Source organism: Phocoena sinus, chromosome 1 (genome assembly GCF_008692025.1).
Source record: "Phocoena sinus isolate mPhoSin1 chromosome 1, mPhoSin1.pri, whole genome shotgun sequence".
Lineage (NCBI taxonomy): Eukaryota > Metazoa > Chordata > Mammalia > Artiodactyla > Phocoenidae > Phocoena > Phocoena sinus.
Window position 1 is genome coordinate 122,751,785 of NC_045763.1, and position 18,296 is coordinate 122,770,080.

At 39.7% G+C, this 18,296-nt stretch overlaps 2 protein-coding genes across 4 annotated transcripts in view; both read right to left on the reverse strand.

The window, feature by feature from the left end:
* The window catches only part of ALDH9A1 (aldehyde dehydrogenase 9 family member A1), a 28,574-nt gene extending 24,443 nt beyond the window's left edge, over positions 1 to 4,131 (reverse strand). Inside the window, exons 1-2 of the mRNA XM_032632787.1 lie at positions 3,802 to 4,131; positions 1,870 to 2,015 (exon numbers count right to left, since the gene is read on the reverse strand). Of these exons, the coding sequence (XP_032488678.1) occupies positions 1,870 to 2,015; positions 3,802 to 3,982 (327 nt within the window). The 5' untranslated portion in view covers positions 3,983 to 4,131. The remainder of the gene's footprint in view (positions 1 to 1,869; positions 2,016 to 3,801) is intronic.
* A 3,330-nt stretch (positions 4,132 to 7,461) lies between these two features.
* The window catches only part of TMCO1 (transmembrane and coiled-coil domains 1), a 52,033-nt gene continuing 41,198 nt past the window's right edge, over positions 7,462 to 18,296 (reverse strand). For 2 of the 3 annotated variants that reach the window (XM_032633075.1, XM_032632909.1), the window contains one exon: positions 10,345 to 13,436. In XM_032633075.1, coding sequence (XP_032488966.1) covers positions 13,338 to 13,436 — 99 coding nt within the window. In that variant the 3' untranslated portion in view covers positions 10,345 to 13,337. Of the gene's footprint in view, positions 13,437 to 18,296 lie in introns of all 3 variants that reach the window. The other variant, XM_032632987.1, reaches the window with a different exon arrangement.

Sequence of the window (18,296 nt, forward strand, 5' to 3'; positions counted from 1 at the left end):
ATCAAATATTTTTATCTTATAAAAGATAATTGTGCATAGTTTAAAAATGGAAGGGGCAAAGAACTGCAGATCACGATTAACTAGAAAAATCACTACGAGAAACAACTGAGAGCTATAACTGTAGGCTGTGGTCAGAGGGTGGGATTTGTTTAGTTACGGAATAGTTTTGGGTAAAGGCAGATCCAGGGTATGATCATCAGACAAGAGCTTTAGAGAAATATAGTAATATATTTTTGACTGTAATATGTAAAAATATTTTATAAGATATTAAAGAAAATGGAATGGGGAGTTTAAAGGAAAAGAAAATTAATATCAGATAGTCCATTTCAGAGCAAAAAAAAATGTAGATATTATTCAGGATTTAAAAAGTAATTTTATAATGATAAAGGAGCCGGTTCTTAAGAAGATATTACAACCCAAATGCTTATGCACAAGGAAAACGTGAGAGACAAATCAGAATAATAAATTATCAGCTTTGAGTTACCACTTTTAATCTATCAAATAAAAAATAAATTTTAATAGCAGAAAATACCTTGTTGGGAGAAAATTCTCCAGGAATATTTTTACACTACTGCATGGTCCAGGCTTTCTGAGCAAAGGACACTGACAAGCTGACTGAAAAACAAAGGCCTTAGAAGGCAGAGACAGGGTCTCCCAAAAGATAGAGGTCACTGGAGCGATGTGGAGATATAAAGCTCTCTCCTTCCTGTTCCTGGAGACATCTGCTTATATTCCAGGGTAGTAAACCTAATGACACCTTCCCCCCTTATGAGATCTGCTTAATGAGTAACCTCTCTCCAGAGAAGAGAATGGGCAGAGGTGCAGCCCCCATATAAGCTGAGTCTCATAATTTTAGGGTTCCTCTCCTGTGGTGCAACCACTGCATGCAACAGGGTTAACATCTGCCTCTCACTGCATCACCCCATGGGGACTGGGACTCAGAAAACTAGTGCTAAAGTATTGCTCTGGGTACAGCATCTGGGTGCTGTAATAAACCCTTTCCCTAATCCAGAAAGCTTCATGTCTCTTGTCAGAACACACATATAACCTTGCAAGTAGGGTAACTCTTAGACCCTCAGTTTCTGACATAACACACTGATGAGGAAAAGAAAAATCATCACAGTCCTACACTGAGAGATATCCTTGACTTACATTTTGGTGTATATCCTCTGAATTTTCTAATTTTCTGTAATGACAATCTAGTACTTTTGCTCTTTAAGACTGTAAAAAGCTAAACTTTATTTCTTAAGAAGGGAACACTGATGAATCTATGAAAGCTTCCAGGCAGCTAAGGTAGAAAATAAACCTGAAAACGAAAAGTGAACTTAAGAGTCATCAGAGGAAAAAGTAAAAAGGAAACAAGTATACATAGTAAAATGAAAAGGAGACAAGCTACAAAGGATACATTATCACTCCAACAAAGAAGGAAAAGAAGGGCTTCCCTGGTGGCGCAGTGGTTGAGAGTCTGCCTGCCGATGCAGGGGACACGGGTTCGTGCCCCGGTCTAGGAAGATCCCACATGCCACAGAGCGGCTGGGCCCGTGAGCCATGGCCGCTGAGCCTGCGCGTCCGGAGCCTGTGCTCTGCAACGGGAGAGGCCACAGCAGTGTAGAGGTCCACGTACCGCAAAAAAAAGAAAGACGGAAAAGAAAACCTGCCGAGGGAGATGTCACAAGGAGCCAAGAGCCAGAATGAAATCACTGATGGAAAGCTTGTTGTACATACCAAGGTGAGCATATGGAAATGTCTTCCTACTTCATCAAAAAGGTATCACCTAATAGCGCATCAAGGTCTAACTGCAAAGCATCATAAAGAACTCACAGAACAGTGCAAGAGGACTTTTCTGGAAGACATTAAATTAAAACATACCCTTATTATCCTGGCAGCCTCCAAAAGGATTCGGCAACGTTCCATGCCAGATTTTTGACTCCATATTTTAAAGGCAGCCTTTGCATCTTGAACCGCTAAATTTACTTCCTTTTCTCCTGAACACGTGAAAGTAGCTATCACTCGCCCTAGAAATACAGGGAAAGTCAGTGTTATCTCAATTGGTTGCCACACATTTTAAATAAAGTATTGTGTATCCAATTTTCCTTTTATTGATCCTCTTCTCGTTTTAAAGTATGGTTTGATTTAGTGACTACCCTTATACCAGCAGCTGACCTTTTCAAGATCTAATAAAAATTGCAGACTTCTGTCCAGAAAAATGTACTGAACCGTATCACAGAGTTATAGAGAGAACATGTCCCTTGCCTAGCACACCATCAACTTCAAGGTAAGAACCCCTGCCCTCCTCTATTTTACATTTGGGTTTACTAACATTAACCTCCAATCAATGATTTCACAATGCTCCTTAACTATGTTTGAGAATCCCAGAGGTCTTACAAAATCAAAGTACTCTGTCTCCTGAGTTATGAACTCTGATTTTAAATCACTGGTTTATGTTCTATACAAGTCATATAATACTGATAGTTGATGAATATGGTTAATAAACAGAATATCGAGAAAAGATATTCCTAAAAGCAAGAAAATTTTTTTCTCAAATATGGGGGAAAGACAAACAGTCCCTCATTTTCTTATTTCAGTCTTATTCCCTATCCTGGGCAAAATATGAAATGATCAGTTTTTCTAGACCCAAATCCCAAGCGTTGTGACTGACTCTACTAAAAAGAATTCTTTAAGATGTCAAGTCAGCAGTTTCTTCTCCCCTCCCACAAGAACACTTGGGACTCTGCTTTTTCCAGAGATTTCACAAACCTGCTATTTGTTACAAATTTAAGTAGCCAACTGGTAAAGGCAGTGCTTAAGGATCACACACACTGTAGGCAATTAAAATAAAGAGCAATTTTTCTTTCTTTTGTATCATTATAGGGGTGGGGGTCAAGAGGCTGTTTCCTCCTACCTAAAGAAGAGCCTGATGGTGTCTGTGGCCCCTTCCTGCTCTGTGGTTTGGTGTTATTGGTCAAATGTAAATTCTCCAGTCTCTTGAAATCCAGTTTTATCCCTCTGGCTACATACCACTTGGTTTGCACAAACATTTACATTTTTCTCCTCATAAATATCCCATAACACCCAGCAAAACAAACACAAAGCAAAACCAAAACAAAAAACCTATTCCTCATTTGCTTTGTGATCTATGGAGCTCGCAGGGCAAACTGAGGGCCTGGCACAGTGCTGGGCACACATTAAACACGGGATAAAAGCAGGATTTTTTTTTCCCTTTCCCAGTTCTGGTTCATGATCGGAAATATTTTAACATAAGGGGATGGCAACAAAGTCCTCATTCACGCTAACTAGAAACCTCTGTGCGCGTTCCCCCATTTTGGCACAAGTGTTTCTTTTCACCTCGTCCTTCTAGAACTCCTCTGCTACGTGCACGGTTGAAGACATTACTGCAGTCCTAACCTTAAAATTTAATAAAATTAACGAAGACTCCACCTCACCCACCGGGGCTTTGTGGACTCTCTGTTCAGGCCGTTGTAAAACTACCCATGACCCCGTCGAGCAACTCACCAGCCTGTCCAGTTTCCTACGACCCCCTTCGTGTCCGGTCCACATGCTTTCAAGTTTGCACAGCACCGTTAGCTGCCTACACATACAACTTTATACTCTACACTGTCACTTACCTGTGCTCAGTAAACGTCTGCTGAATGCACTACATGAAGGTTCAGGGAGGTAGACTAGGTTCACTCCTGGGGCGGGGGAGAGTCAATCCGCGCCCGACCCTCGCCCCCACCCCGGTCCCCGCCTCGTTCCCCGCCCCGCCGTCCCGGTCCTGCCGCCCGGTCTCCGTCCCGTTACCGGTTGCTGGCTCGAACGCCTTCTCGGTGCCGGAGGTGTCCACAGGATCCACGCGGGCCCCGCCGCGGTAATTGAGAGGCTGAGACACGATGAAGGTGCCAGTGCTCATGGCGGCGACCAGAACAGGCCGGAGAGTGTGGCGAAGCGGAGAGAGCCCGGCCGGACCCGCTCGGAGGAACATGGGGGACGGGCGCAGGGTCGTGCCCTAGGTTAAGGGGAGGCGGGGAGGGGCGGGGGCCGCTGAAGGGGCGGGAGCCGTGGGAGGGGCGGGGCCGCGGGGAGGCAGAGCTAGCTACGGGCTGAGGGGCGTGGCGCCGCTGGACTAGAGTTAAGGGGCCTCCAGGAAAGGAGCCGGGCCTTCCGGGGCGGAGTTTGCGAGACCTTTTTATCATCCTTTGTGTAGATGAGGCAACTAGCTCAGAAAGGTTGTAGATCTCCCCGCCTGGAGGACCTGGGATGGGAATCCAGGTCTGTGCAAATCCAAAGCACATTTCTTCTCACTACACCAGGTCCAGATGTTGTCCCCATGAAGGCTGCCATCAAAATTCACTCTTAATTGGGTAGTCATTTATCAAAGAAAAGGGGGATTTTGAAACCCAGGAAGCTGGCCCTGGGGAAAAGATTTAAAGAACCTGTAAATTTCCTGGGAGGAGCTTCTTAGCAATACTCCCAAAGCAGCTGAGAAGCCACAGAGGGTGTTGGCCAGTTGTGATCTGGGTGAAAATTTAAAGAGACAGGCACACACCAAGTGAGACGAATGCACCTCCTGAGATGGATGCACGAGGGACGGCACAGGTGAAGGGATAAAGAGGAGTGGGAGGAATGGAATGGTTGCTAAAGGAGGAGGAGAAGCTGAGAGAAACTGCCTACCTCACAATTTGCTTAAAGCCAAGCCTGGGTGCCACTAAAGCCGCCTCCATATCCAAATTTCCTTCCCCAGAGAACTGTTGGTGAAGGAGAAAAGCAACTAGATCCTCTTCCCCCATCTCCAGGATTCCCAAAGGAGGGAGCCCTTGGGAACCCATTTGGGGTCCCTCACTCCCCTCTCATCCCCATGTCATCCAGCTGCCAGGCTGTTGCTTTGGCTTAGTTTCATCATTAGCGGTACTCCATGCTTTGATACATCCACCAGGAGTAAAAGAAAATGTCTTTAGGGAGTAGCCAGCTCTTACTCCATCTTCTAGAACTACATTAAAAATAAACACTCATACAACTTTTTTCCTGGATACAATAATACATCTATTACACTTTTCTTTCAATGAGGAACCAGAAAACCATCCACACAAAAAGAGGAAAAAAATTATTCAGAATCCTTTTCCTGCCCATATTTACAGGGACTTTCTCTTATAATAGTTTACAGATTGAATTCCATTTTAAGCCTTGAGAATGCACACATTCTTCACATATAGAATATAATTGTCTTGGGACTTCCCTGGTGGCACAGTGGTTAAGAATCCACCTGCCAATGCAGGAGACACGGGTTCGAGCCCTGGTCCGGGAAGATCCCACATGCCACGGAGCAACTAAGCCCGTGCGCCACAACTACTGAGCCTGTGCTCTAGAGCCCGTGAGCCACAACTACTGAGCCTGCGTGCCACAACTACTGAAGCCCGCGCTCCTAGAGCCGGTGCTCCGCAACAAGAGAAGCCACCACAATGATAAGATCATGCATTGCAACGAAGACCCAACGCAGCCAAAAATAAAATAAATTAAAGACTCAAAGATTAAAAAAAAAGTCATCTCTGTGATAAGCCATAATGGAAAATATGAAAAAGAACATATATTTGTATAACTGAATCATTTTGCTGTACAGCAGAAATTAACACATTGTAAATCAACTATACTTCAGTAAAGTAAGTTTGAAAAATAAAAATTAAAAAAAGCAATTTTGAAATTAAAAAACATCATCTCTTAGTAGACTTATGTTTATCCTCTTCCATATTCATTTGTGACAGGTGGACAATTTCCTGATTTAATAATTTAAAATTTTCTTCTAAGATTCACAAAGTCATGTTAATATATACCATTCAGATGGTGAAACAGGAATGTGGGGAAGTTTTTTAAAAAGAGAGGGAAAAGAGACAGTGATAGTCACTTAAATGATACTCCCTGGGAACCCCAGCTTGCCTTACATGAAGACATTTTGCATAAAGGGTAACAAGTCCAGACAGGATTCCAGCTCAGCTGTCTTATATTGTAGACCCAATGGAGTCAGCCTACCGGATGCTCTAGTGGAAAGAGCATGGACCCTGGGGCCTAAGGCTCTTCCTGGTTCTGCCACTTGCTGTGATCTTGGACACATCACAACATTTCAGAACCTGATCTGTCACATAGAAAATCAGGACAATAAAAAGATATCCTATCTACTTTATAGGACTGCTGTGTTTGAAGATCAAATGCTTTCAATATGCCAGGCATAATGTCAATTGCTTTATATAATCCATCCAAAACACTATGAGGGAAATATCCGTGTTGCTGATGTGACTAGAACCAGTAATTTGTAGGTTAACCTAAAAAGTTAATTACAGAATCATGAAAAAATGTTTGTATGTACTTCAGACACTTCTAACTTATAACAAATATATACCTATTCACTTCTGATGTAGGCTTTTTCCCTGAATATGAGCCTATTTTTTTGAGTCTCGTTTTTCTTTTAATAAATTTATTTTTGGCTGCTTTGGGTCTTCGTTGCTGCGCGCGGGCTTTCTCTAGTTGCGGCGAGCGGGGGCTACTCTTCGTTGTGGTGCGTGGGCTTCTCATTGCGGTGGCTTCTCTTGTTGCAGAGCATGGGCCCCAGGCATGCGGGCTTCAGTAGTTGTGGCTTGTGGGCTCTAGAGCGCAGGCTCAGTAGTTGTGGCGCACGGGCTTAGTTGCTCCGCGGCACGTGGGGTCTTCCCAGACCAGGGCTCAAACCCGTGTCCCCTACTTTGGCAGGCGGATTCTTAACCACTGCGCCACCAGCGAAGTCCCTTTTTTCTTTTTTTGTATACACTAAACCCATAATGTATCTCGTTTGTTTGATTCACCATGACTGCCTCATTCATTGCAAAGAACTCTTTGTTTTCCATGCATAGTTTATAGCAATAAAACAACAGAATCAAACATTTGCAACTCAAAGATTTCAAAGACTGTTTAAAAACAGAGTTTTAAAATTTTATTTATTTAATCTTATTTTTTGGCCATGCCACGCAGCATGCGGGATCACAGTTCCACAACCAGGGATTGAACCCGCGTGCCCTGCAGTGCAAGCATGGAGTCTTAACCACTGGACCGCCAGGGAAGTCTCTAAACAGAACTTGTGATGATGAAAATTCCATGTTTTGTGGCAATGCTTTCCTAAAATAAAATGTTGTGGGGTTTTTTTTGTGGTATGCGGCCTCTCACTGTTGTGGCCTCTCCCGTTGCGGAGCACAGGCTCCGGACACACAGGCTCAGCGGCCATGGCTCACGGGCACAGCCGCTCTGCGGTATGTGGAATCCTCCCGGACCAGGGCACTAACCTGCGTCCCCTGCATCAACAGGCGGACTCTCAACCACTGCGCCACCAGGGAAGCCCTAAAATAAAATGTTTTTAAGACGAAAATGTATCACCTCTGATTTCCAGTTTTGATTTCTTTAAAGTGAAGTATGAACTAAAACACTAAGAATGAATATGAGTACTGAATCTTTCTAAACTTTTATTACTTTTTTCAGTCTCTGTTATTTTACCCATATGTAAGTCAAAGCAATTATTTTTAGCAATTTGCTTTTATTGAGTCATTCCAAACCATTCAAATTAGTTTTCATGGACACAATTCTCTTTTTTGCATTCATATTTCATTAATTTACACAATACTTAGAGTACATAATTAAAATTAACAAGTAAAACAAGTAACGTTATACAATTCCCTGGTAAGAGCTAAAGTGCATACGTGCGGCTGAGAGTGTCCAGTGTGCTGTGGGCAGCAGGCAGCAGGATTTTCAGAGGGAACTAAGAGAATCTAGCTGAAGACACAGATGAGTGATGTTGGATATGACAGTTTTAACTGGAGTGTTCATCCCATTTTCCAGATGAGGCCATTGAGGCTTAGAAAGTTAAGAGATCTGCCCATTTTTAATAAATGACTCATATGAAAAGCTCAAACAGATACAGGGAAAAGAAACCTAACACGTAAAGGTCAGAGAAAACCTTTAGGAGGAGGAGATGCTTGAGTTGAGTTGGAAGGAAACATGAGAAAATCAGGCAAATAAGAGGAAGAATATTTCAGGCAGAGAAAACAAAGGTAATAAAGTCTAAAAATGTGAAAAATGCAGAATTTAAAAAATAAATTTGCTTGACTAGAGCCTAGGATGTATGCGAGACAGGGATGGGAGAAGGGTAGATCCTAGGAGTGGGAGAGGCTGGAGATGCAGACTAGGATGATTTTCTATGCTAAATAGTTTACATTTACTTACAGGTTACTGGAAGCCGGTGGACAACTTTCCTTGGAGGATCAACACAAGTAGATTTATATTTTAGAAAGATTATTGACTTTACAGGATGGATGATGAGCCAGGAGAGACCAGAGTAAAGGAGACTACCTGGGAGGCTACTTCAGGGAAATTAAGGGGACAGAAATGAGGACATGAATGAGAAACTCAAAAAAGAAACTATTCCAGGGCTTCCCTGGTGGCGCAGTGGTTGAGAGTCCGCCTGCCGATGCAGGGGACACGGGTTCGTGCCCCGGTCCGGGAAGATCCCACGTGCCGCGGAGCGGCTGGGCCCGTGAGCCATGGCCGCTGAGGCTGCGCGTCCGGAGCCTGTGCTCCGCAACGGGAGAGGCCACAACAGTGAGAGGCCCGCGTACCCCAAAAACAAAACAAAACAACTGCACTGTCAATTCAGTATTGTCATTGTTCCTGTGTCAACGTGAGTCTCCATAATGAGTGTATTTTGAAATATCTGTTAGGGTATTTTCATTAAAAAAAAAAAAAAAAGAAACTATTCCAGATAATCTGAAATTTCTGTAATCTGACTGTATACCTGGAGTGGGATGTATTTTAAAGAACCTCCCCCCACTCTCCCCCCCAAAAAACTTCAATTATTTTTAGTAATTATATTGTTGGTAGTAATGTTGGTATTGATATTCTGGGACTTTGGGGTGGATATTGTGGGATTATGCTAAAGACTAAGTATATGATATTCCATCATTTCTGGCAATAAAACTGGAATTCTTAGCATGAGAATTAAAAGAGACACAGGTTAAAGAAATTAAGGAAAAACTCTGTAGCTCGGAATTTAAGAGGGGCATAGAGTACTGGTATAAACACATGATGCATTTTACCTTAAAACAACAACAAAACGTATTACCTATCTTAGTCCACAAAAAGGGCCTAGAAACCTACTAACCCAGTCTCAACGAGCATCTTTATGCTCTGACTGCAGTCTCCAAATACCATTCCCCAGTAAAAATAATCAGGCCTCCTTGAAGAAAGTGTTGCCTTCTGGTCAGGCAGGAAATATGAGGTGGCCCTGGAACATCTTGTCATATCACTTAGCAAGGATGCCACCAATGAAAACTAGGGTCATGTCAAACAGTCCCAGGAGTCAGCTTAAAGAGCCTCTCACTGGCCAAAAATAGGACAATTTGAGCATCCGCAAGAAAAATAACTTCAGTGAACTGAAATGAATCAAGTATGTTTAAACCTATGAACTGCTAATCACACACATTGTTCACCCCTGGAGCATTAGAGTGAACAGCTCATTATTTTGAAAACCAGATAATCACGCATTTAGTCTGCCTTTCCTATAAAATTTAACACTGGGTAACCAAACGGTATATGAAGGGATGCTTCTACCTATAGAGGTATTTTTACCTAATAAATGAAGAGATAGTAGAGTATCATAATTTTTCAATCCCTAATTATTAGTAATTAGTGATTAGTGATTAGCAAAAGCTAACATTACAAAAAGAGACAACCAACAGTGTGTAAAACAGGCATGCAATCAGCAGATTTCAAACTGAGGGAAACCCTACAGGGGAAACAATGCAGTTTCTTCAACAAATAAATAACAAGGGGAGAAATGAAAGAGAGATGGTGGGGAACTAAAATGTGAGTGGACTGCAAACCAGCCAACATCAGCATCACCCTGGAATTTGTTAGAAGTGCAAGTTCTCAAGCTACACTGCAGTCTTATCAGAAACTCTGCAGTAGGGCCCAGCAGTCTGTGTTTTAAGGCTTCTAGGTGATTCTGATGTATTCTAGTTTGAGAACCACGATAATAGATTAGAAGAGGTTTACAACGCTTGTCAACCAACTGATTCAAAAAAAACTGTAAAAAATTCTGACATCTATAGACAATTATCCTATCAAGGAATTGTCGATTTTTTAAAGTGTGAAAATGGTATTGAGACATATATAGAGAGATATAGATATTCTTTAAAGCCCTGAAACGTTTATGAGTAAAAGATACAATGCCTAGGATTTGCTTTAGAATAATATAAGAGGAATAGAAGCAAGAAGGGGTAGACATAAGATTGGCCATTAATTAATTGCTGAAGATGAATAATCAGTATCTGGGTGTTCTTTATACATCTTTTTAACTTTCATTTATTTTTGAGGTTTTTCTCCATTCTAAAAAGCTTTAAAACTCAAAGCAAGAAGTAAATTCAAAGAAAATAAAAGACTGTAACTTAAGCAGAATTAATCCAAAAAAGGAGAAAGTATATGGTGCTTTTACTTGTATTGAAGGGCAGGACTGAAATACACAATATAAGTTTAAGTTATGTTGAAAAAACCCTACTACACACTAGCCTGTGACAAAATGGTTTTGATTTGGATGTAAGGGAAAATTCTGGATGCTCATCAACACACTGATGTCATTTTAAATTACTAAACAAACTGAAGAGAATTTACAAATGAGAGAAGAGGAACCACAAACTGGTCAAAGGCATATGAGTACACTCGTTTGCTTTCCAGGTTTCAAACTGGCTTAGATTTTGAAGTCTTATCTGTTAATAAATTTAGGTTTACCTGCATTTTTAAAAAGTTTACTACTAAGTATATTATGAGCACAACCTGAGTAGCCTAATGTAAATATTAATAATGCTTGATTTTTTTTTTTTAACTAGGACGGGGACAATCTATCCTTTACATAAGCAAAGTAGCCAAATCACCTGTTTTGAGAGCTGTTCAGAGGCTTCTCTGGCTTGAAATGTCATCTCCACTAATTCAGTGATGGTCTGGATTTAGAGTCATCCAAATGACTAGTCTTGAAAATTTTTCAGGGCAAGTAAATTAAAAAGCTAACTGTGAGGCTATAGTAGCCCTTAGTATCTCCTTGAATTTACATTCTTGTGATGTGATAGCTCTGTTTCCTCTGCACTCATCCTTGCTATTGTGTCCTTTTAGGAATAGGGTGAATAGATGTTCTCTCTCCTCCTTCCTTCTCCTTTTTCAGTTCTCCCTCTTATTTACCCTCTTCCACTGAAATATAGTTTATGAAAACCTCAACATCCATTAGAAATCTGATTAGAAAGCACCAACTTCAAAACCTAAGAGGGCTGATGGGAGGATGAACTATATATTTTCACTTTACAAGGTAACAGCAGAATTTTGAGTGTGGTTTCTTCTCTCTTTATGCTTTATTTTAGATATTCCATCATTTTCTCATCATTGTTATCGTGATCATCATTTCCTTCTTTATCACCCTTTTAATTTTTATTTTGCCTGGAACAGTTAATGACATGGAGAAAAGACCATTAGAAGTTATCACTATCCATTATCAGGCATCTTTTCTGATAAAGGTAACCTTGCAATAGAGATTTCTGTTCCATTTCATCTGCTTTCAATGAGCTCCTGCTGTGCTCCCTCCCACCCATGTGATGGCTTTGAGGAAACAAGAACAACAACCAAAAAAGACAAAGCCTCAACTTTAGAGCTCATATATTCTAGCTGAGGAGATAAGGGAAAGAGATGGGAAGAGACTCACCACATGCTATATTGGGATGTTATAATACAACATAGCATTTGAGAGCCTGGACTACATAGCTTTAAACTGCTTGGGTTCGAATCCTAACTCTGCCACTCACTAGCTAAGGGATGCTGAGCAAGTTAGTTAACCTCTCTTGCCTCAGTTTCTTCATCTGTTAAATGAGGGCAGGAACAGTAATTAATTTGTGGGGTTGTCTTGAGATAATCCTTAAACTAGATAATCCATAAAATATTTAAATTTATCCATATATTTTATCAATTTCTGTGTTGACCATCGTTTCTTAGATCCCACAACTTCCCCCTGGTATTCTTTCCCGTCCCTGAAATGTATCCTTTAATAATTCAACTATCTTGGATTTTGTAGCTCTGAAAATATTTTCCCCAGTTTTGCTCCCAAACTTCTGGTTTAGCTGTACATAAAATTCTAGGTTGATAATTATTTTCTCCAGCTTTCAAAATATTATCCCACTGTCTTCTGGACTTGATGCCATTGAAAAGTTTGCTGTTGGTTTAACAGTTGTTACTTTGCAAATAATGTACCTTTCTCACTGGTAGAATACATGCATCTAAGGACACTACTGATAAAAGTAAACATTTAGTACTAGAGTTATCACTCCACATAAGATTTCTAATTCCATGGATTCGGGGGGAAAGATCATGGTATAAACATCCCCTCATCCTTTACAAAGGAGCAGGTCAGGAACCAAAGGCCACTGTGACTACAAGGAAGCTCTGCAAGATTAACCACAAATAACCATAACCTTGCCTCGAGGGGAGGACTGAGTGCCTTCCCAAGAATCCAACAGATTGTACTAGAGTATGAAGGAAACTGCTGAGGACACTCATTTTTATACTCCTGTGAGTTATTACCTTCTTTTCCTCTCATGTTTTAGAATTCCTATAACAGGGCAACTCTGTATTTTGAGCATATGAAGCAAGTATGATAAAATATTACATTTAAACATTGCTCCAGGGTAGGGAGGACGGGCGAGAAAAAACAAAAACAGCATTGCCCCTTCCTCGCCAATGTTTACCCTTATGTTCATATTACTAAAAATATGTATCTAGAAATACGGCAAAACAAAACACGTCTCTCCTTGTAGATGAAATAGCTAAAATTTTGGCCTCTTTTATTGATCTCAGGTCATATATTTGGGTTGAAAAAAACACACAACAAATTGTTCCAAATAAGAGTTACATAAACTAAATTTTTCTTCCAGATCTCTAAATGCTCATAGAGAGCCAACTTCCATGGTACATGGCACACAGCACATACTTGAAAGTTGATCCCACAGAAATATTTGTGTAAGCAAAATAAGAATTTGTTTCTCATTACATAAACATCACCTGTGCTTATCTAATCAAAACACTTGTTTAAAAAAAATTAATCTGTGACCAAAAGCACTATCATGTTTGTTGAGTGCCATTCTCATTCGAATCATATCCCAAAAAACCTAGAAATAACTCAAAATTAGAAAGTGGCCCAAGTGCTAAGGCTGCCTATGGCTCTTGCTACAAAATAGTTGCCGGTCTTATTTGAGTGTCTAAAAAGAATGACAGGAATTATAGGGTTCTTCTTAAATTCAAGAGAACTTCCCAGAAGGAGGTGGAGGGCCAAGAAATCCACCTGCCTGCTTGGTGGCGGCTCGTGAAGGGGCAAGGCCAAGGATCTTCTGGATGTTCTGTGAAGGAAACAGAATAAAAATTGGGTTTTAATGAGATATAGAGAAAAGTATTTAACATAGATCTCATATAAAAAGAAACCTTACAAATAAAAAGTACTAATATGACCTAAAACAGGATGATTACTACTTATTTTTTAAAAGGCCTACAATGTTATAGAGATCACAGAACAGTAAAAGGCCTCTTCCCTCATAGGATCTTGGTCTACTAACCAAAGAAGCTGATTTTTTCAAGTGGAGAATCATAAAAAGAGGTAATCTTTTATTTCAACACAAGTACATTGTGTACAATGTACACAAAGTACATTCATTAGCTATTTCGTGTAGGAAGGCTTTTTCTCTGAGTATGGGGCTTATAGCTGGATTTAGTCATTATTGCACCGCCTGAAGCTGAAACTGAAATATTCAGTATCAGCTGAAACTGAAATATTCGGTATCAATGTCTTCAAAGAAGTGAGAGAATTCAGAATTTTGCAAAGTAATCTAAGTTCAGAATCCTCCTAGGTTTCTACACAACCCCTCATCTTTTCAGCTATCTCACTTAAATCTAATTCAGTAGTTTTTTTTTTTTAGAAACTCAACTTTATGAAACTAGTTATCATAGAAAAGACTATTTTATACTCAGATTTCATCGGTTAATATAACATTAAATTAAATAACATAAATGCAACAATGAGTAAAACTAGCATAAACACTTTAGGGATAAATACAATTGGCTCTTGGAAGGCAATGACTCAACTGGTGGGAGCAGACAGGTGGAGGAGTTCTAAAGAGCACAGGAGTGGACATTGTGATGTGGAGATAAGGTGGTTTGCTTTAAAGAGGGAGGGAAGGGGTTCATGAATGTGGAGAGGGTAAATAAGGTCAGTTAAGATATTGTACAGTAACTGTAAGTGGGAAAACCTTAAAGATCGTCTAATTATTTTTGCTCAAGTCTTTCATTTTATATTTGAGAAATTCCAATTAAAACTTGGAAGAGTAGGATGGCCTGTCCAAAATTACAAAGTTAAATGAAGAACAGAGTTAGAATTAAAACCCATGTTTTTGGATTCTTAATCTAATGGGTTCTCTTACATAGTACCTCCTCTATTAAAGTTCTGTTCTTCAGAACAAACTCTAACCCAGGGTCGGCAGGTTAGCTTGTATGCATTCATTCATTCAACAGTTACTGAGTACCTAATGTGCATAAGGCACTATGAGAATATCTGTATCTAAGCTCCTCTGAAGTATACACTCCCCAATACTTTATCATTAAGAATAATTGCTACTGAGAGGGCAGACAGCAGAAGCAAGAAGAACTACAGTTCTGCAGCCTGTGGAAGGAAAACCACATTCACAAAAAGATAGACAAAATGAAAAGGCAGAGGACTTTGTACCAGATGAAGGAACAAGATAAAACCCCAGAAAAAACAACTAAATGAAGTGGAGGTAGGCAACCTTCCAGAAAAAGAATTCAGAATAATGATAGTGAAGATGATCCAGGACCTCGGAAAAAGAATGGAGGCAAAGATCGAGAAGATGCAAGAAATGTTTAACAAAGACCTAGAAGAATTAAAGACAAAAAAACAGGGATGAACAATAAATAACTGAAACGAAAAAGACACTAGAAGGAATCAATAGCAGAATAACTGAGGCAGAAGAATGGATAAGTGACCTGGAAGACAGAATGGTGGAATTCACTGCTACAGAACAGAATAAAGAAAAAAGAATGGAAAGAAATGAAGACAGCCTAAGAGACCTTCGGGACAACATTAAATGCAACATTCACATTACAGGGGTCCCAGAAGGAGAAGAGAGAGAGAAAGGACCCGAGAAAATATCTGAAGAGATATAGTTGAAAACTTCCCTAACATGGGAAAGGAAATAGCCACCCAAGTCCAGGAAGCGCAAAGAGCCCCAGGCAGGATAAACCCAAGGAGAAACACGCTGAGACATAGTAATAATACTGACAAAAATTAAAGACAAAGAAAAATTACTGAAAGCAACAAGGGAAAAACAACAAATAACATACAAGGGAACTCCCATAAGGTTAACAGCTGATCTCTCAGCAGAAACTCGACAAGCCAGAAGGGAGTGGCATGATGTATTTAAAGTGATGAAAGGGAAGAACCTACAACCAAGATTACTCTACCCAGCAAGGATCTCATTCAGATTTGATGGAGAAATCAAAAGCTTTACAGGCAAGAAAAAGCTAAGAGAATTCAGCAACATGAAACCAGCCCTACAACAAATGTTAAAGGAACTTCTTTAGGTGGGAAACACAAGAGAGGAAAAGGACCTACAAAAACAAACCCATAACAATTAAGAAAATGGTAACAGGAACATACATATCAATAATTACCTTAAACGTGAATGGATTAAATGCTCCAACCAAAAGACACAGGCTCGCTGAATGGATACAAAAACAAGACCCATATATATGTTGTCTACAACAGACCCACTTCAGACCTAGGGACACATACAGACTGAAAGTGACGGAATGGAAAAAGATATTCCATGCAAATGGAAATCAAAATAAAGCTGGAGTAGCAATACTCATATCAGATAAAATAGACTTTAAAATAAAGAATGCTACAAGAGACAAGGAAGGACACAACATAATGATCAACGGATCAATCCAAGAAGATATAACAATTATAAATATATATGCACCCAACATAGGAGCACCTCAATACATAAGGCAACTGTTAACAGCTCTAAAAGAGGAAATCGACAGTAACACAATAATAGTGGGGGACTTTAACACCTCACTTCCACCAATGGACAGATCATCCAGACAGAAAATTAATAAGGAAACACAAGCTTTAAATGACACAATAGACCAGATAGACTTAATTGATATTTATAAGACATTCCATCCAGAAACAGCAGATTACACTTCTCAAGGGCACATGGAACAGTTCTTCTCCAGGAGAGATCACAACTTGGGTCACAAATCAAGCCTCAGTAAATTTAAGAAAACTGAAATCACATGAAGCATCTTTTCTGACCACAGTACTATGAGACTAGAAATCAATTACAGGGAAAAAACGTAAAAAACACAAACACAGGGAGGCTAAACAATATGTTACTAAATACCAAGAGATCACTGAGGAAATCAAAGAGGAAATCAGAAAACACCTAGAGACAAATGACAATGAAAACACAACGATCCAAAACCTATGGGATGCAGCAAAAGCAGTTCTAAGAGGGAAGTTTACAGCAATACAAGCCTTCCTCAAGAAACAAGAAAAATCTCAAACAATCTAACCTTACACCTAAAGGAACTAGAGAAAGAAGAACAAACAAAACCCAATGTTAGTAGAAGGAAAGAATTCATAAAGATGAGAGCAGAAATAAATGAAATAGAAACAAAGAAAACAATAGCAAAGATCACTAAAACTAAAAGATGGTTCTTTGAGAAGATAAACAAAATTGATAAACCTTTAGCCAGACTCATCAAGAAAAAGAGGGAGAGGACTCAAATCAATAAAATTAGAAATGAAAAAGGAGAAGTTACAATGGACACCACAGAAATACAAAGCATCATGAGAGACTACTACAGGCAACTCTATGCCAATAAAATGGACAACCTGGAAGAAATGGAGAAATTCTTAGAAAGCTATAACCTTCCGAGACTGAACCAGGAAGAAATAGAAAATATGAACAGACCAATCACAAGTAATGAAACTGAAACTGTGATTAAAAATATTCCAACAAAGTCCAGGACCAGATGGCTTCACAGATGAATTCTATCAAACATTTAGAGAAGAGCTAACACCTATCTTTCTCAAACTCTTCCACAATATTGCGGAGGAAGGAACACTCCCAAACTCATTCTATGAGGCCACCATCACCCTGATACCAAAACCAGACAAAGATACTACAAAAAAAGAAAATTACAGACCAATATCACTGATGGTAAATCCAATATCACTGATGATAATCCATGATGAAAAATCCTCAACAAAATACTAGCAAACAGAATCCAACAACACATTAAAAGGATCATACACCATGATGAAGTGGGATTTATCCTAGGGATGCAAGGATTCTTCAATATATGCAAATCAATCAATGTGATACACATTAACAAACTGAAGAATAAAAACCATGTGATCATCTCAATAGATGCAGAAAAAGCTTTCGACAAAATTCAACACCCATTTATGATAAAAATTCTCCAGAAAGTGGGCATAGAGGGAAACTACCTCAACATAATAAAGGCCATATAGGACAAACCAAAGGATATACAATGGAGAAAGACAGTCTCTTCAATAAGTGGTGCTGGGAAACCTGGACAGCTACATGGAAAAGAATGAAATTAGAACACTCCCTAACACCATACACAAAAATAAACTCAAAATGGATTAGAGACCTAAATGTAAGGCTGGACACTATAAAACTCTCAGAGGAAAATATAGGAAGAACACTCTTTGACATAAATCACAGCAAGATCTTTTTTGATCCACCTCCTAGAGTAATGGAAATAAAAACAAAAATAAACAAATGGGACCTAATGAAACTTCAAAGCTTTTGCACAGCAAAGGAAACTACAAACAAGATGGAAAGACAACCCTCAGGATGGGAGAAAATATTTTCAAACAAAGCAACAGACAAAGAATTAATCTCCAAAATATATAAACAGCTCATGCAGCTCAATATTAAAAAAACAAAGAACCCAATCAAAAAATGGGCAAAAGACCTAAATAGACATTTCTCCAAAGAAGACGTGCAGATGGCCAAGAATCACATGAAAAGCTGCTCAACATCACTGATTATTAGAGAAATGCAAATCAAAACTACAATGAGGTATCACCTCACACCAGTTAGAATGGGCATCATCAGAAAATCTACAAACAACAAATGCTGGAGAGGGTG